Source organism: Anabrus simplex, chromosome X, assembly GCF_040414725.1.
Source record: "Anabrus simplex isolate iqAnaSimp1 chromosome X, ASM4041472v1, whole genome shotgun sequence".
In the NCBI taxonomy this organism is placed as follows: Eukaryota; Metazoa; Arthropoda; class Insecta; order Orthoptera; family Tettigoniidae; genus Anabrus; species Anabrus simplex.
In genome coordinates, this window is record NC_090279.1 from 195,528,385 (window position 1) to 195,547,574 (window position 19,190).

The window sequence follows — 19,190 nt, forward strand, 5'->3', positions numbered from 1 at the left end:
TAATATAAAATAGAAGCCAGTTAAACATTAAAAGAACTACCTGTAGACAGTTGCAATACTTAATTTGAATTAATAAAGTAATCAACATATTTTTATTGAATCAGCGCTTTGCAGAGTAGTGGGTGAGCAGTAACGTCATCGCGTCAGTGGAATCCCCTAAGACATGACTAATACCGGGATCTTGGTGTATTTAGCAGCCTCTGGTAATGGAAAGTCACTCTGCTTTTGAAGTGTGAACCGCGCGGGTCGGTGTTTTTGATATTAAGCCAGTGGATTAGGAAAGTAATTTTTTTTAAGTGACCAGTTTGAACATACGAGTAGTAGATTTGTGAAGCTGAAACGTTTTTCTTTCTGAAAATATGCATTACATGAATGCAAGTGTTAGATTGCAGTTACGAGTGTGCATAGTATATTAACAGAGCAATTACCTTTGCTATATAAATAATATTAGGTATCACGTATGTCAAAGTGCGGTGGTGACACGGGATTATATCAATAAAACGATAGTTACTGTCGAAATTTCCGTACCCGTGTATGCGTAATTTGCATACGATTTGTGCAAATACCGTGTCCGGTACGCGTTCGGTTTCGCGAAGAACTGGTACGAACCGTCGTCATCGTATCGGTACAATTAAATGGTGTGTGCGAAGCACTATTACATAATGATGAAGAGAGAAGAAGAGACTTGCAGAGTATTTGATAACGCCATGCAGTTTGGTGCAATAATGGCGTAACTTGCTGGACGCTGTGGCCTGGAATCATGAAGAAACTGAGACGCTACCAGTTAAGTTCATTTTTAATTATAGGCATGCTTAGATAGAAGGAATTAGGCTAATTCGATCCCAGTGTAATGTAATGTAAATGTAAATGTCAGTCTTGTTGTGACTGAGCTATGTTGTATTTTTATAGATTAGTGTCATGTTTCAGGGAAATGCATGTTTGGAACCCTGATTTTTATATTTTACTTTATTACCTTTTTATTAGATGGGAAAGAGGGAAATGATTAGGTGTAGATGAGGATATATATGTCTAAAGGTAACCGTGTATTCCATTTTGGTACAAGATGTAGACTCTTTTAGTATGAAGGCTACACAGCCTAAAGTTTGGTCTGGGAATAAAATTTAGCAAGGTATTTTTTTTCCTGCATGTAGCACGTTTATAGGAATACATGGCAGTGATGACCAACGTATACGTGCACCGTCGAACTAATATCTTCTAGATCCGCAGAGAGAACTAGCTAATTGGTATTGAGTTATGTTTTTACGAGAAAAAGGCGCCTGTAACTGAGATTACTATGTGTGAATATCGGAAAGATATAATGGTGTCAGCTGCATGGAAAGAGAGAGGTTTGATTTGCCTCAAGTGTTCATTATGATTGTGAGAATCGAACTCACGGACCCCAAAGTGTTAGGCCAGATGTGTTGAGTATCATATCTGCAAGCCGTGTTATATTGGAATATGTAGTTAAGGCCATAGGAATGTGTATGGGTCCCATTGTTTGAGTTTGAGGCCTTGTATTAATTAAATGAACAGAGAAGTGAATGGCAGCGTAATTTATGTTTTCAAACATATTAGAATTTCTCAGGCAAGATTTACCAAACCAATTAGTTAGAGTCTTTTCTGGCGAAGTAAGATGTTTCATAGCAGGCGCATAGAAGTGTTCTGTGATTTATATTACAGCGTGCTAGTGAAAGATCAACAGACGGAAAGCTGAGCCTGGAGTTCGGCGTTCTTTTTATATGAAGGAGTCTAGTATCTTATTGTTTATATTTCAGATATTGAATACACAGATGATATTATTTTTTTTATTGCATGTCATTACAGGTTTCTCCGAGAGTGTTTTTTTTGTATTAATTGGTGTTACTTGGATTGTTGTTGATTATGTCATGGCCAGCGTTGAAAAGATTTGTTCATAAATATGAGTCCGAAACTCATTCTATTGGGAAGTAGGCTTCTAAGCCATCCAATTTATAACAGAACGGTCTGTTAAGTAAATTCAGTGTAGATGTAAGCTAAGGTCCCTGAAATATTGATTTGATGATAAGTGATGTATATATATAGTTTTATTATGGATCGGATTTAGCATAATTTTATTCTGTCGCGGTATGTCCTGTAATTATAATTTAAATGATATCCGTCAGGATGCGTTAAAATGAATTTAACTGCGTAGGTCGAAGCGAAGTGTGAATTTCTTCCCCAGGTCGTTGCGTTTATTTTGTAAATGTTTTCATTTTGAAACGGGACATTGCCCGTCCTTTGTAAATTGTTGTAAATTTATGTTAATTATGTGCTCGGCACATATTAATTTTTTTGGCATTTATTTGAGCCATATTTTAATTATTTTTGTTTATCTCGAATTTCAATAATGTTTTATTAGTTAATAAATCCATCTTACCCCTTTATTTTGTATTTTATTTCGGAAATATGATACTGTTTCCCGTTCATATACCCATGGTATTATTTTATCCTGAGATTTTAAATTTATTTTAGCCCGATCAATTTTTTTAGAACCGAACACGCAGCTCTCCGATTGGCGCCGGTGGACTGTATTTCAGACGGGAACGGTACAGTAAGGATAGTAAGAAAAGTATATAGAGGTTGAAAGTTGGCAGAAGGAGTGTCAAATTTCTAACTGGTATTACTACTACTACTACTAATAAACGTTTTCATTCCTCCCCTGAAGGGGGAGGCGGGCCTCTTAGATGGTGACGCCGTCTCTCAGGCCGGGAGATTTGTTGCGGTTGAAGGAGATGTGCGGAGAAGGTGATGGGGTGGGCGACAGTGGCCTAAACTACGTACTGTCCCGGCATTCGCCTTAGTGCAGGAGAATGGAAAACCACGGAAAACCATTCTCAGGACAGCCGACGGGTGGGGCCAGGCGAGAAGTGCAGCACTGTGCCCCAGGCCCGTCTCCCGAATGCAGAGGCGTAGAGCCACGGTAGAGCCGTGGCCACCTTTCCTCTGCTCGATTGGCCGGTCAGAGTACAGAGCTTATGGGACAACACCCCACTCTGCCTCTACCGACGAACTGGTATTTTACCGTCGCTGGGGTTTTATAGTTTCACTCGCTTACTGAGTGTACGTGCATCAACGACAAACGAGGGAACATATTTTTCACGACGTATAACACACGTTATATTCATGAGGAATGCCACAGAATCGCGAAACTTTCACCTATAATACAATAGAATAGGAACACTACAAAAGTTCTCTATATACCACCATCACAGACATTTAAAGTAAAAAAACTTCATCATTAATCCGTATTGAACTAATACTTACAATGCTAAAAAGAGAAAAAATGTTCCACCTTTTCAATACAATAACACTGTTGCACGAATCAATGTAGCAACATATTTAATTTATTAAGGGACCGGTTTCGACATCTATCCATGTCATCATCAGCCTACACAAAAATGGCAAGAAGTCAACACAATTGTAACACTTATGACACTTTTCTTGAATTAAAAATAGAAGTTCATGTAGAGGTTCTTTTTTTTAACCTCAAGATCAGTAAGAGTGCTCAAGAACCTCTACATGAACTTCTATTTTTAATTCAAGAAAAGTGTCATAAGTGTTACAATTGTGTTGACTTCTTGCCATTTTTGTGTAGGCTGATGATGACATGGATAGATGTCGAAACCGGTCCCTTAATACATTAAGTATGTTGCTACATTGATTCGTGCAACAGTGTTATTGTATTGAAAAGGTGGAACATTTTTCTCTTTTTAGCATTGTAACCATCACAGACATCCAAATACCAAATTCTTTTACTTCGCGCTCAGCTGTGTGTTCATGCTGGACAACCTAAATATGTTTCTGCGGCTATCGGAACACATACTCTACTCGTGCCATCAATGAATTGCTCGTAAAAACTGTATGCATACCGAAACCCAAAACTAAAATATATTCTTCTATATTACAATTCATTTCATATACTGGTTCTATATTTATTAGCAAGACGATGTGCAAGTGGCTATACTGTTAAGATGTTATTTTTCTTGCAGTCTCTAGTGTGTGGTGCTAAAGACTTCGGGTGTCAAGTATTAAAACTAACATTACCTTACCTAAGCTAGCTGGCCTGTCGCCGCTGCCAGGTCCCAAGCGACCTTCAATTTCGCTGGGGTAGCTCTCTTTCGCGCCGGGAAGGAAACCCAGCTCGCTGGAGAAGCTGAACTGCGATAGTGCGAGAGGATTGTCGAAACAGCTGTACTTGGGTTGGCTTAGATGTTCGCAGTTTTTTCATTTTATAAAAAGCGCTCTAAGGAATATTTAGAACATCTTAATACAAAGTTCTTTACCCCAGGAGTGCTGGGGTAGATGGGGTTCAGTGCTCACCACTGGGTACTAATGGGCCCACACCAGGATTAGGCTACTTGATTCCAGAACTGGGAAAGATCCAAATAAAAACTGCACGATGTGTTCTGGGTGATTTCTGACAAAAGAGCTTTAAGAAATGTTGAAAACTTCGGCTAGGAATACTTGGGAGCAAGGAGATGAGCAGCTCGACTAAGTAGTATTTTCCAAGCTGTCAGAGGAGAGATGGTGTGGAATGACGTTAGTAGACTAATAAGTTTGAGTGGTGCTTTTAAAAGTAGGAAATATTATAATATGAAGATGAAGTTGGAATTCAAGAGGACATATTCAGGCAAATATTCATTTATAGGAAGGAGAGTTAGGGAGTGGAATAATTTATCAACAGAAATGCTTGAAAAATCTCGAAGTTCTTTGAAATCGTTTAAGAAAAACTAGGTAAGCAATTGACAGAGAATTCGTCAACTGGGTGATAGTCCTAGATGGGTCTACGCTGGACGGGGAAGAAACATTGTCACGGTAGTTGCTCGAAGAGACTTCCGTTGGTACGCTAGAGGCAATGCATCATGATACGTATTCTCCTCGTGAATTAACAAACCATAGTGGATTATACTGCTTCCTTTAGTATCTATCCTCCTTATCTTCGCCCTAGTCACCTGCCTATGTTTTGCCATAAAGAAGTTTTATTTTAGTAATTTTTTTATTATTATTATTATTATTATTATTATTATTATTATTATTATTATTATTATTATCGTTTCAGCCTCTATGGGCTGCGATTACGCAACTTCATTGCTTTCTCAAGTTCTTTCTCCTTCCTCTTTCGCCAGTATTCCTTCATCCGTTGGCTTGCTCGTGCTCGTTCTTCTGCCGAGAATACTCTATTCTTCCTCGTCTTCTCTTCAGCTAGGTCCTTCACTTCCGCAACTCTCTGCCTGAAGATTTTTCTGTTTGTTATTTCTTCTGCCGTGATCCCACATTTTTCTAAACCTCGGTGGACTTCTTTTACCCATGGGACTTGTGTCTTCCTGTTCTCCTGGAAGGTGAGGATCCTGTTGGGGAGTCTCTCCGATCCATCCTTTTAATATGTTCGTAGAACGTCAATCTCCTCTTTTTCATTGTGGTGGTGATGTTTTCAAATTGTTGGTATATTATTATTATTATTATTATTATTATTATTATTATTATTATTATTATTATTAATTCCTAAGTAACTGGAGATCAAAATCATCGATTTAATCACTATCTAACAACTCTTCTGTTCAGCTTGTAACGAGAACTACAAGATCATGTTACAAGTGAGGAACACATCCCTACCAGAAGAATGTGAGGAGTTCTATTACGACGGCCCTGGTGTTGTGGGTGGAGAGGATGCCAGGCCGAGGGAGTTCCCACACATGGTAAGAGTATCAGGCCTAGGTACACGGTTTTAAAACTTTTTGTTACGACTGCTGTCGTCCCACAGTGGCTATTCGGACACACATCCAATGGAGGTAAGTTGCATGAGCGTTTTTAATCACATATCAGCCCTCCTACCAAACTTAAATGTCTGCCAGTACCAGGAATCGAAGCTGGGCCTCCAAGGAGAGCAGGTAATAGCACTGACGCTATAGCAGTGGATACTCCTTTAAGACGTGGAACACCAATTCTACATCTAAATAAGTACGGTCAGTTTGTCTTTGAGGCTGTTTTTGGAGGATAGGGCCAAAAAGATAAAAAGTGAAAACATAGGAAATCATCTTGTTCTAAAATATTCTTCTCCCACAAAGAAATTTCCCACTGTATTGAAATAAAGAAAAAATGTGCTAACTGGATTAAAGCCACTTTTATATAGACTTAAGAAAATGGAAATTGCAACACCACGAAGGCATTGGTCGTTTGTGTTGATTTTCAAGATATGGAACGATGCGATGTAGGTATATAAACGATCAAAGTTTCAGACCCATTGGATTGTTGCCACAGGTCTCCCCACGTGATTGGTCGTGGAGGAATCAACTCCAGTATACGGACTCTGGTGTAGCGTAGTTGACTTGCAGTCTGTGCAGTGAAGTGTTTCCCGTCAAACATGCCTCGACGACAGAGAAGAGCACGCTATCAACAACTGTCGCCGTTTTAGAGGGCTCGGATAATTGGGCTGTGTGAGGCTGGATTATCACTAAGGACTGTCGCTGCACGTGTTGGCCGACAGGCATCTACGGTACAACGTGTATGGCAGCAGTGGTCAAATGAAGGTACCCACACTCGTAGACCTGGCACAGGCCCAGCGCGACAGACAACTGTAAGAGAGGATCGCCGCATCATTCGGATGGCCCGGGTGGAAGCCCATGCAACAGCAGCGCAAATTCGAGCAGCTGTGGCACCCCATGTTACACAACAAACAGTTGGTAATCGCTTGCGTGCAGCTGGCTTACGAGCCCGTGTCCCTGCAAAACGTATTCCATTGACCCCACAACAGCGACGTGTAAGGCTGGCCTGGTGTCGAGAAAGATCGACGTGGGTCGACGAATGGCATAGGGTCGTCTTTAGTGATGAATCGCACTTCTGTCTTGCCCGCAGTGATCGCCGGAATCGTGTGCGCCGACGTGAGGGTCCGCCCAGATCTTATTGTTGAGAGGCACACAGGGCCAACACCAAGCATTATGGTCTGGGGAGCTATTGGATTTAATGTGAAATCGCAATTAGTGCTTTTTGAGGGAACTATGACTGCTCGACAGTACGTTGATAGGCTACTAAATCCAGTGGTTGTCCCTAAGATGGCGAACATTGCTAATGGGATGTTTCAGCAGGACAATGCCCGGGTTCACACTGCACGCATCTCCAGAGAAGCTCTCCACGACATCACAACCTTAGAATGGCCCGCCAGATCCCCGGACCTCAGTCCTATTGAACATGTGTGGGACATGATGGGTCGACAACTGGCCAATCGTCCTCAGCCACCTACATCTCTGGAACAACTGACGCATGCAGTGCAGCAAGCATGGGCCACAATTCCTCAGAAAGCGATCCAGGGCCTTATTGACTCCATGCCTCGACGAATTCAATGTAATGCAGCTCGTGGTGGGCACATCCTGTATTGACTGTTGTCCAAACTTGCGGTCAGAGGGACCTGGACGTGTAATCATCGAAGCACAACCGAATACTCGTTCTGCATGTTCAATTGCAGCAATGTAGCACTACTCCTTCTGGGCGTTGCAATTTCCATTTTTTTTTTTTCTTTCAGTGTATATTTGACAAGGCCGAGCTTTCCACCAAATTGCATTGGCCTTCATCAGGGCGTGTGAAGGTCTGCTCCGACAGTGAGCAAAGAAATTATTCGAAGGAATATGGAAGTCACGACCGTACTATCCACACGGCCTCCCCACTAACTGGATTCGGGGATTGTCGCGCTGTGCTGTGGTGGTGGAGAGGAGTGTTTACTGATTCACCGCCCTCTGTCGACAGTTTGTAGAGTGCGTCGCGCTGTGCCATGATGGTGTTATCAAATACAGTAGAGACATTACGCGACACTCAGCGAGATATCGAGGGACAGCTATTAGAGCTCTCTCTAGCGTATTGACCTGAGAACTACTGATTCTGTCATAAGAGCACGTGTATTTGTGTGTGAAGTTTTTGCTGTTATTTATGCGTTTTCAGTGAGTTGACATAATTAAATAGCGTGTGTCATTCCTTGATATCTACTCTCAACATGAGGGGAAAGGTATGTACTGTGTTTGGTTGCAGTAACTATGAAGCAGAGAAGAATGCGCGGTCTTTCTTCCGTTCCCTCGTGACAAGAAAATGTAAGTAATATTGTGTTTGCGTATATATTCTTCCAGTGACAAAGAGATTTTTATAGTACTTCATAATCTTCTAACCTGCTCGACCCATATTTTAACTAGCTTAAAATATAATACGCATATTTTATTGTATAGTGCAGCAGTTAACCTTCAATACCGATGTGTTGTTGTAGGTGTGATCTGTGGGTTTTATTTAGTTCAAGAAAATACATATGCATATGAGTGTGGCTGGTTGTGTTCCAAGTTACCCCATTTGGAATGCCGTAATGCGTTGTCAAGCACTGAAGAAAATATGGGTGATTTAAGAAATGTACATATTTTGTTGAAACAATATGATGATGCAAACTTGCTTTACCCTAATGTAATGGCGTTATGGCAAGTATTGCTTATAGGGAAAGTTTGAATGTTTTTGAGGAAAAATGTATAGATTTTCTTTCTGTTAGTAGACTTCAAGTTAAAAGGAATATTGTCCAGCTCTTAAATGTAAATTCATTGAATCATGTGTGAAGGAATGTGCCGATATTTTTGTTGACAAGTGTTTTAATATGTTGATACAATGTTTTTAAATGAGAAAAAAGAAAAATCTAGCCGCGAACGTTCAGGCAGGAATTCTAAAGCTAAAAAAGTAATGCATAAATGAAATATCAAGCCCTTTCACAGCAGTCCATTTCACATCTTGATTATATGTCTAATTTCAGTTTTTAAATAATAACTTGTTAAATAATTCTCATTCATTCATCCATCCATCCAGAATTGCTTTAGCAACTTTGAAGTTAATATCTTAGTAGTAACACTTTCTTTCTAGACGTAATTTATTTATCCATTTCCGTATATACATTTCCATTGATATTTGAATTTAGCGCGAATTTTCAGGTCAAGCCACTTGCGACTTGTCTCCCATTTTAACAAGGCTAAATCCGGAAGTGTCGCGTATTGTCTCTACTGTATTTGGTGTTATGCATGTATTACTGGCGTACAGGTCTCCATGTATTTGATAACTTGAAGCCGTCTTCCCTGTTGATGGTATTTATGGCTTCCCTTACAAGACGAGCACATAAGTCTTTCACAGGTCATCGCCATAGAGATAGAGCTGCACTCAAATAAGCTTATCATTCAATAAATTCAGTAAATTCGCCACAATACACATTAAAAATCTACTGCCCTAACAATCAGTTGTGTCGAGATTTCGCGTACCAACTCTTCCATTTCTCAAAAACCATTAATCAGTGGCGGCGCGTGACTTTCATCACTGGGGGTTCAACAAAAGAAAAATAGTTGCTCCTCCCCCAACCTCTCCTTTCTCCCTCACCCACACCACCTCTTCCGTGGAGGGCCGTAACCTTCTAAAATAAGCTGACAGGAGTTTTAAAAATGTGATCAAATACGAGGGAAGCGGACAATACATGCCGAAATTTACCACATCCAAAATAAGAAATGTTTCACAATCAACTTATCCTATGCAAACAGCTTATACAAAAAAAATCCATCCTGCGCTCCTTGGAGGACGCAAACTTATCTATAACTGCTTCATTGAAGTCCGCAGAGTCTCGAACCAAGTCCCTTTCAACTAACAACATAGCAAGAGCATTAAGTCTATCCTCGGTCATTGTGCTGCGCAAGAAAGTCTTTATTCTCTTCAGGGTTGAGCACCTTTCTGCTTCCGATGTCGTCACGGGAATAGTAATAACTATATTTAAAAGTTTTTTTTGGTATTACCTTGCCGCTATTCTTTGCCTCGATGATTTTTAAGTTTTTCTCCACAAAGTAATTATTCCAAAGAAGGCAAAATTAATAGATGTTTAATAGGTATTAATATATTTGGGACAAGATATACCGGAATTTGGCAGTTTAATGTGACTTTCGGTAGTAATGATGCTTTTTAACACTAGCGCTAGTTACGTGCACTACTCTGCTGCCTAGTTAAATTCCCGTAAGGGCAGCAGATGGCAGGCACATACCCCAACAACACGACTTGTGAGAGACTTGAGAGAGTGGCATATTGCGCATGCGTAAAGCACAGATATCCCTTTCCGCGATATCCTGGTCTTGCTTTAGTGCTGGCCGACGTCCCCCGGCACCTCGCCAGTCCCTTCGCCTAGGTACGGACGGAGAGATCGCCTTGCAAGGGGGTTCATTCCAGACGAGTATCCAGGCACGGACCTTGCGCAGCTCACATGAATTGAAAGCCAGCACGGGTATATTACGGATAGATGACTTAGCAAGAACTTCGAGATTGACAAGGGAGTTATGAAAATTACGTAGTTTAGTACAATTTGATATAAACTGGAGGTTCACTGCTCCATTGCGCTATACCAGAAACCGCCACTGCCATTAATCCACTATACAAAATATCATCTCTATCAATTACAAGGTTTACATAATATTATCACTTCCTTCGACCTCTTAAATTTTACAGACAGTCGCCTAATAACGGGCTCGCAGTATTCTAAAATTATCTCACCCTTCCACCTAACGGTTTATCAGTCATCCCGTAACACCTGTCAATTTTCTACCTGCGGTGAATCTGCAAGGAACAAGCCAGATTATAATATACTAATTTCAATTGAATTTATTTTTCATAACATCTACCCTTCTGAGATCACGATTCCTAAAACCAAACAATTCTCGAACCCTGGACATTGCACGTGCTTCCCACGGCATTCCAACACATTATTTACTCAGGGCATTTCATCTTACCGGCATCAACACTCTGAGTTCGATTCTCCCTCGGGGCATTTCCATTCTGGAATCCAACTGAACTCATTTATTTTAACATTGTCTCTTCTGATTCGTCCTTTCTCATCATGGCTATTGGATGTCTATACGATCTCAGATTAGTTTCTTATAGAATATTATATGGCCTATTTTAATCTAATTTTTATATATTTTTCATTTTAATATCGTGTCTTATTTCATGGATCCATCATCGTACTGAAATTGCGTAACTCTTGAAACAAACTTCTAGCAAACATCAAACTTTAAATGACAAGGAAAATCATACCGATCTTGACTTAATTTAGACAGTATGATATCTCTGCCCGATACTCACAAAACTTATCTTTACCCAATACCTTCTTTAATCCGATTTAACATAATTGTCTGAAATTTTTGGATTTCAGCATAAAACGTGCGTAGACTTCTCATAACATCTCTGTGCAACACAGCATTGAATATTTAAACCCAAAGCAAAGAAAGAAAAAAACAAACTATCGGCCTGAAACTTCGGCCCTTATTTACACAGAACCTAACAATTCAGAATACACTTCAAAGAATACAAATCATGTCACCCAACTGGATTTCTGCTTAACAATGGCACGTTCTCAGACATTGCCTTCGCCGACCGCCCAATTAAGGCTTAACACACCATGTTGATACAAACTATGCACACTTTAGAGGAGATTCTTAATTAACAATATTTTAACATTTTATTTTCTTACATTCTACACATATACCAAATATATGTGAATAATCAAGTTTATCTCACATGTTTCCTCTTGAATACTCATAACTTTACATAATATTTACATGCAATACTGTACATTTACCACACAAAAATTATTATCAATTTCTCTTCTTATTCATATTTCAATATTTACACCACCTGACACATTTAACAGGCAAAGAACTGTATTAATATCACCGTGCCGTTTGTCGTTTCATTACCAAACGCGGGCAAATTTAATATTTACACGAATATGACTATTTATTTTATATCACACACCGACAGTCCTTACCATAGACTGGTGTTTCACTCTTACCAATAACCAGTCTTCAATGTTCAATTTATCAACCGCACATAAATAATTGGCTCAGAGCGACACAGTCCTGGACTCGCGTATCACCGAAGAATCTTGCTCTCTCGTCACCCTGAGTATATCTAGGCTTTTAGCACGTGAAAAGTGGTAGGAAGATTGCATCACATTACACAATATCATTATTCCACGGGTCTCATCTCTGGTGTTGGTGTCCCTAATGTTCAGAAAAAATCGAGGAATATGAATCTCATCTTTTTTCATTTTAATTTGCCTCTAATTGGTCTAAAACACTGAAGCGGGGGTTGAAAAAATGCTTTTCCCTCTCTATGACGACATACAAGTGTAGCTTCGAATCTTCCCACGGTCTAGCACAATCTTTTCATTTTTAACCAGAAGAGATTTGATTATATCACAATTGCTTTCAATTTACTAGGCGTTTCACTCTACCAATCCAAGTTTAATTTACACATGGATAATTGTCGTATTTTAGAAATTAGCCGCGAGTATGCTCGAATCCATCCAAAACTCTCCCCTAGGATCTTATAAATCTGGATTCCTTTCCTGCCCAAAGAGATTGCAATTCGACTTCGATGCTCTTGTCTCGTGGGTACGAAACATGAAGAAGACACAGGGTGTTCATCAAGTAACGATGCAAAAATGGATGCTCCTTTCACAACAACGTATCCCGCGGCTAAGTTCAAAGAAAATTCAAACTACCAACTTTCACGTCGGTAACAGCTTCAGTTTTTGAGACATAAATTTCTCCATAAAAAGTTCACACTCTCTCCTAAAGTGAATTTTCCGAAAACAAAAAATACGAGTTTCTTTATTCATAAAGGAGCTTCCAAATACCAGTTATCATGACTAACATTTTCAGTTTTTGAGATATATGTATCCACATAAAAAGAATCAAACTCCTTTTACACCGCTCCCTCCCCCAAGTTGATTTACCTCCCCCCCCCCTAAAAATGCGTGTTTCTTTACTTCTAAAGGAGATTCCAAATACCAACATTCACGTCTTTAACATCATAAGCTTTTGAGATATAAGTATCCTCATGCAAAGAACTCAAAATAATTTTTCAATTCATTCACCCCCCTTAAGTGGATTGTCCGAAGACGAAAGAATTCGTGTTTCTTTACTTTGAAAGGAGATTCCAAATAAAAATGTTCATGCCTGTAACGTCTTCAATTTTTGATATACTGTATGTGTCCTCATAAAAAGAATTCAACTCGTTTTACACACACCCCCATCCGTTAGGTTGATTCCACCTCCAAAAATTATAATTTCTTTATATTTAAAGGAGATTCCAAATACAAATTTTCACGTCTGTAACATCAGTTTTTGAGATATAACTTTCTCCATGAAAAGAATTCAATTTTTCCACTTCATTTCACCCCTTAAGTAAATTTTCCGAAAACAAATAATACGTGTTTCTTTATTTCTAAAGAAGCCTCCACATACCAATTATCACGACTTTAACATCTTCATTTTTTTAAATATATGTATCCTCATAAAAAGAATTCAACTCCATTTTCAACCCACCCCAACAAGACCATCTCCCCCCTCAAAAATGTGTGTTTCCTTATTTTCAAAGGAGATTCCAAACACCAATTTTCATGTTTGTAACATGTTTAGTTTTTTGAGATATAAGTATTCTCATACAATTAATTCAACTTTTTCAATTCTTACACCCCCTCCCCCGTAAAGTGGATTCTCCGAAAACTAAAGAATACGTGTTTTTTTCCAAATACCAATTTTCACTTCTGCAACGTCTTTAGTTTTTGGCATATACTCATACAAAAAAATTCAAATAATTTTTCTATTCTTTCACACCCCCCCTTAAGTGGATTTTACGAAAACAAAAGAAACTTATATCTTTATTTTTAAAAGAGATTAAAAATACCGGTTTTCACGTCTGTAACATGTTATGATTTTGAGATGTACTGTAGATATGCTCATTTTAAAAATTCACCCTCTTTTTCAGTTCACCTTGAGTGGATTTTCCGAAAACAAATTATGTATGTTTCTTTACACTCACAAATACCAATTGTCAGGTCTGTAACATGTTATGTGTCTGAAATAATTTGCAAATATATTCTTTTTAAAAATTCACACATTTTTCACTCCTGTTTACCCCTATTTGTTCGACTTTCCAAAAACACAAAAATACGTGTTTCTTTATTTTCAAAGGAGATTCCAAATACCTATTTGTACGTCTGTAAAATTTCAAGTTTTAAGATATAGATATCCCCATTTGAAAAATTCACCCCCCTTTTCACCCCTTAGCAATGGAAATTCCAAATTTCCTCCCTTAGTGAGCACCTACACCCTAATATAAATATATCCCCAAAATTTAATGTCTTTGTGTCCAGTAGTATTGGTTCCGCGATGAGTGAGTGAGTGAGTGAGTGAGTGAGTGAGTGACCCTCTGAGTCAAAAGCCTCAACGCTGACCATTCAGCCAAGGATTCGGACAAAACGAAAATCATTATTGAGTTTCATTATTTCTATCAATATTAACATTCAACTTTCGTAGTAGAAATCTGCAAAAAATCGTTATTTAGTTTCGTTATTAATCAATTCAAACATGCAAATTTTGTAGTTTCAAATTTGCCGCCTGATATTTAACGTCGGGTCGTCAAGCACGCCACTGTCAATTTGTCTCTCAGTTTGGTACAGGAGAATATTATGGAAGTGTCCAGTATTGTCTATAGTGTATTTGATAACACCGCCATGGCACAGCGCGACGAACTCAACAAACTGTCGACAGAGGGCGGTGAATCAGTAACTTCCCTCCCAACCATCACAGCACAGCGCGGGGGCGTGGATAGTACGGTCGTGACTTCCACATTCCTTCGAAAAATTTCTTTGCTCAGTGTCGAGGCAGACCTTCACATGACCCGGATGAAGGCCAATGCAATTTAGCAGAAAGCTGAGCTTTCTTAAATATATATAAGTGGCTTTAATCCAGTTTATTTATTTATTTATTTATTTATTTATTTATTTATTTATTTATTTATTTAAATAAAATGAGTCACGAAAACCTACGTTCATTAATTAAATTTCCCACTGTATTTAAAGTAGCGTACTTATGTTGCAGGCTGCTCTGGGTTATGGAGAAGAGAACTCCATAAAATATCTGTGCGGAGGAGCTCTCATCAGCAGCAGATTCGTGCTCACTGCCGGCCACTGCCTTGCAGCAGCGTAAGTTCATACCCAACAGTTCTTGAAGTCTATATTGTACCAGTCAAAGATAGATCGTACTAATTTGTTCTTTGAAAAGAGCATGAATTAATGTTCTCAAGGCGCTTCCTAGGCAAAAATAGCTAGGGCTTGGTACAGGAGGATAGGTTCTATCTTCAATAAGTGAATATGTACCTTGAACTCTTGGTTTATTCAAAATTTTGGCAAGTTTGAAATTCACATCACCTTGGTACAGTGAACCGCCATCTCACGAATCGTCTTCCAGAATGGTTTTCCAGGCAACTCGTGCTTCAGGGTCCTTTCGTCACCATGGAATTGGACTCGAGCACCCAAGTCCACTCGCCACCTTGGAATCGAAGGTACCTCATACCTAAAGATCTCGAATTTCTTGAAGGTCTACGGCGATCTTGATGCGGGGTAATCACTCGTGGTTTAGCTTCATACGAGTGTCCACAGTTGTACAGTCCTTCGACACGTTCACAATCACTTGTCATCAAAATCTGCACAGTATTGCCTTTCATTTACGTATATAGGCAGGCAACACGTTGTTTGGAATATGCCAGTAAACTTCACTTGACACTTGCAGATATAAATGAATGAATGCCATTTCAAAATGTTAACGCTGAAAATGCGGATAACATTGATTTAAGAAACAAAAATGTTACCAAAAAATGAAATAATGATGGAACACAGTTTATGGTTATTTGCCACTGAAAAACAATGAAACTAAACATAGTTCATTTGCTATACACTGTCTGTGGTTACTTGCTACAACGTAAAAATAATACTGTCCCACTTGACACACAAAAAGGAGCTATTAAAGAGTTTATCTGTACGACAAATTGCTAATAGCGATGAAATAATTAGTCACTCTTAGCACAGTGAGATTCATAAAATAACAAGACCACTGACGAATATTTAGAAGCAACTATATCAGTGGCGGCGCGTGGATAAAGCGTCTGGGGGTTCACTGCTGTCGAAAATAACGTGTTGAGATTTATTGTTACTTGATGTTTACGTAGATGTAAAATAGTGACATTGCTTGATTAGAAACGCGACTTTCCTTTGAAGGGACACGGCTACAGCTCGAAGAAGTTACCAAAACAATTAAGATGAAAGACGGAGAATATGAGGTGCAATTACTTAAAGTTGATCCAATTTCTTCTGATTTTGGAGACGTTGCTTGCGTACAAATAACTTCTTCAAGAACATGTTAGGCAGACTACTGTTATTTATGTATTGACGTATTTTGCTGCTTACTTTTCGTAAAACACGCATTACTAATAAAAAGCTCCAGGGGCTCTCAACTTGGGAGCGTGGGTTGGCAACCACGGTGCCCTTAGCTGAGTCCTGGCATTGCTTCCATTTACTTGCACCAGGCTCCTCACTTTCATCTATCCTATCCGATCTCCCTTGATCAAGTCTTGTTCTTTTACTACCCCGACGGGATAGGGCACTCGAGACCCAGGGAGTGTTTAATTTTCACGCCCTTCGTGGCCTTTGTCTTCATTTGGCCGACACCTTCATTTTCGAAGTGTAGGATCCCTTCCATTTCTTCTCTATGTTTAGTGTTATGTAGAGGATGGTTGTACTTCCTCTTAAAACAATCGCCACTTACTAATGAAACGTTTCATTAATTACATAAACTTAGGCTACGTACGCCTATTGATGCTATACAAAACGTAGTTTCCGAAATATTCTGGCTCATTGCGGTTAATTACATCAGAATTGCAAAATCGTCAAATTAAAACCCCTCCAAAACCTACCACATACGGCAAACTTTTAACCGCGCGCTCTGACCCTGCTTCGGCTAATTTCGGAACTGCTCGATATAACTCGTGTGTATCGCTGATCCAGTCGCCAGCGATTCCTGGGCTATGTTTTCCCTGCTCCTCACAGCCCCTCGCCTTGTGCACCCTCCTTACGTCTCACGCCCCGCTCGCGCAGTCGTGAAATTGAACCTCTTCGCTGGTTCCGAAGAGCAACAGAGTGTTGATGTCAAAAATACCGCTACGCGCGTGGATATACAGAGTTTATTAAAGGAATAGGCTGTAATAAACCATTTTACATAGACTTATCTATTTCTAGGGGGTTCACTGAACCACTGAACATATAGAACGCACCGCCACTGAACTATATACAATTCTGTGCAGAAATCGGTTCGAATCCAGTTAAGATTAACACCGTATTGGATTATCAGTTTAAGTCACAGTACGGTTGGCACAGAACTTAGCAGGAGTACAAGTACTCACTCAATTATTCGGATTTGCGTCGTATATTTTTATATACGTACTTAACTTCCCGCAACCGTGACAAATTCTAGACCTTCAAAACATTCTCCACTCCACTTTGGCGTTCGACCGCAGCGCATGACCTTGAATGTGCCGCGCTGATCACCAGGAGCTAGCGGCTTTCTACTACAAATCTATTCGTCTGCGACTTCTAGTTATTTTTGATCTTCGTATATTAGTTGATAGTGTTGTGACTTTGTGCATACAGAATGTGGTGTCGTGTCTTTGTGCCTATCAAAGTGTGAAACTGACCTCCAATATTCATAAACATTGTACATCTTTTTACGGCTGATGATGACCTGGACTAAGGTCGAAACCGGTCCCATTTAAATAGGAATGTGATTACTGCATTTCCTTCTTTTAAGTATTGAATAGGTTGAACCTCCTTTTCAATTATTTAATTTTTAACATCAATAATTTCAATACGGAACAATGAAGTTTTTATCTTTAAATAAACAGTCTATCGTACTCAAAGTTTTCACTAGTTAAGGAGCACTAACGTATCCACATAAACGCACACGAGATGCTGTCAGTTGGTACAATTATGTTTATTTACATATATTCACAAATTAACACACACATAACCTTAATTACAGTATCACAACAAAACACTTCACTTCGAGAATGTCAACAAAGCCGCCATTATTAAGAAACAACTGAATAACACAGCACATGGTTACAACCTTGGAACACAAATAAAACTGTTGACTGCTTACCATCATAACTCTACTTCCAGACACTAACTGACTTTTACCGTCAAGATCGTCTCCTTATATACGTGCCTGGCCAGTTTCTAGAGTTACTTTACAAATATATCTTCTTGAAAATTCTAGAGTGAGTAATATACAGTCTACAATGGATGGAATATTCTCAATCGTTCTTGTCACCTATTACCATTCTGGAAGTTGCAGCATGTTTCACAATTATGGATTATTTTATATTTTCAGATAAGAATAAATTATAATATTAATTTACAGGTATTTACATTAACTGAACTGATATAAATGTCTATAGACAGTGCCTGTTTCATGACATAACCTCAAAAACAACACGATCATCTCGTATGTACACATGATGTAATAATAATATTATTAATAATAATAATAATAATTATTATTATTATTATTATTATTTGAGCTCGATATCTGCATTAGTTAACCATGAGTGAAAGAATATTGTTTTCAAGTTATATCTGTTATCGCACTTGCGTCAGCACTTAACTGCTGAATGGCAAGGAATATGCAAATAACGATGAGATATCTCAAAACGTTCAAATATCACAGTTACGGAAACATTAAGTAATGTTTTAGCACTTACACAGCAACGAAATAAGTTAAACACTTCATTTGGTTTTTGATCGAAGAAACATTAAGTTCCACAGTTCAAGACTTACACTAAGTTCAATTCTCGGCGTGATAATTTATACAAGTAGCATTTTACAATCACCACGCCACTTCACTTTACTTTCCGATGGACAGAATAACACAGGGTCTGACCAGGCAGAGCCCTTGCTGAAGAATGTTTGTCTATAGCTTTTTTTTTTATTCGGGGGACCCCCGAAGCCCGCTCACCCCGCGTGACCATCGACTCAATCTACATGGCCTCCGACATGCTATTAGTTCTAAGAAGAGAAAGATAGCAGGGAGGAGTGGAAGTGTGATACTACAGGAGTATCTGCCTGTCCCCATGCTCAGCATGCTACCAGGCCAGATGTGATGGTGGGTATCAATAGTGGTGTAATCAGGTAGTAAGGGTCAGGACAAAACCACATACGCAGAAATAGAAAGGTGCCTACATGTAAAACCTGACATTTTGTAGATAGCACATGCAAGGATGTGGTTCTGGAGAGG

General features: G+C 39.1%; 1 protein-coding gene across 1 annotated transcript in view; it reads left to right on the top strand.

The window, feature by feature from the left end:
• LOC137503376 (venom protease-like) overlaps window positions 1–19,190 on the top strand; it is a 46,198-nt gene that overhangs the window by 13,716 nt on the left and 13,292 nt on the right. The window contains exons 3-4 of the mRNA XM_068230957.1: window positions 5,581–5,714; window positions 14,946–15,049. Of these exons, the coding sequence (XP_068087058.1) occupies window positions 5,581–5,714; window positions 14,946–15,049 (238 nt within the window). The remainder of the gene's footprint in view (window positions 1–5,580; window positions 5,715–14,945; window positions 15,050–19,190) is intronic.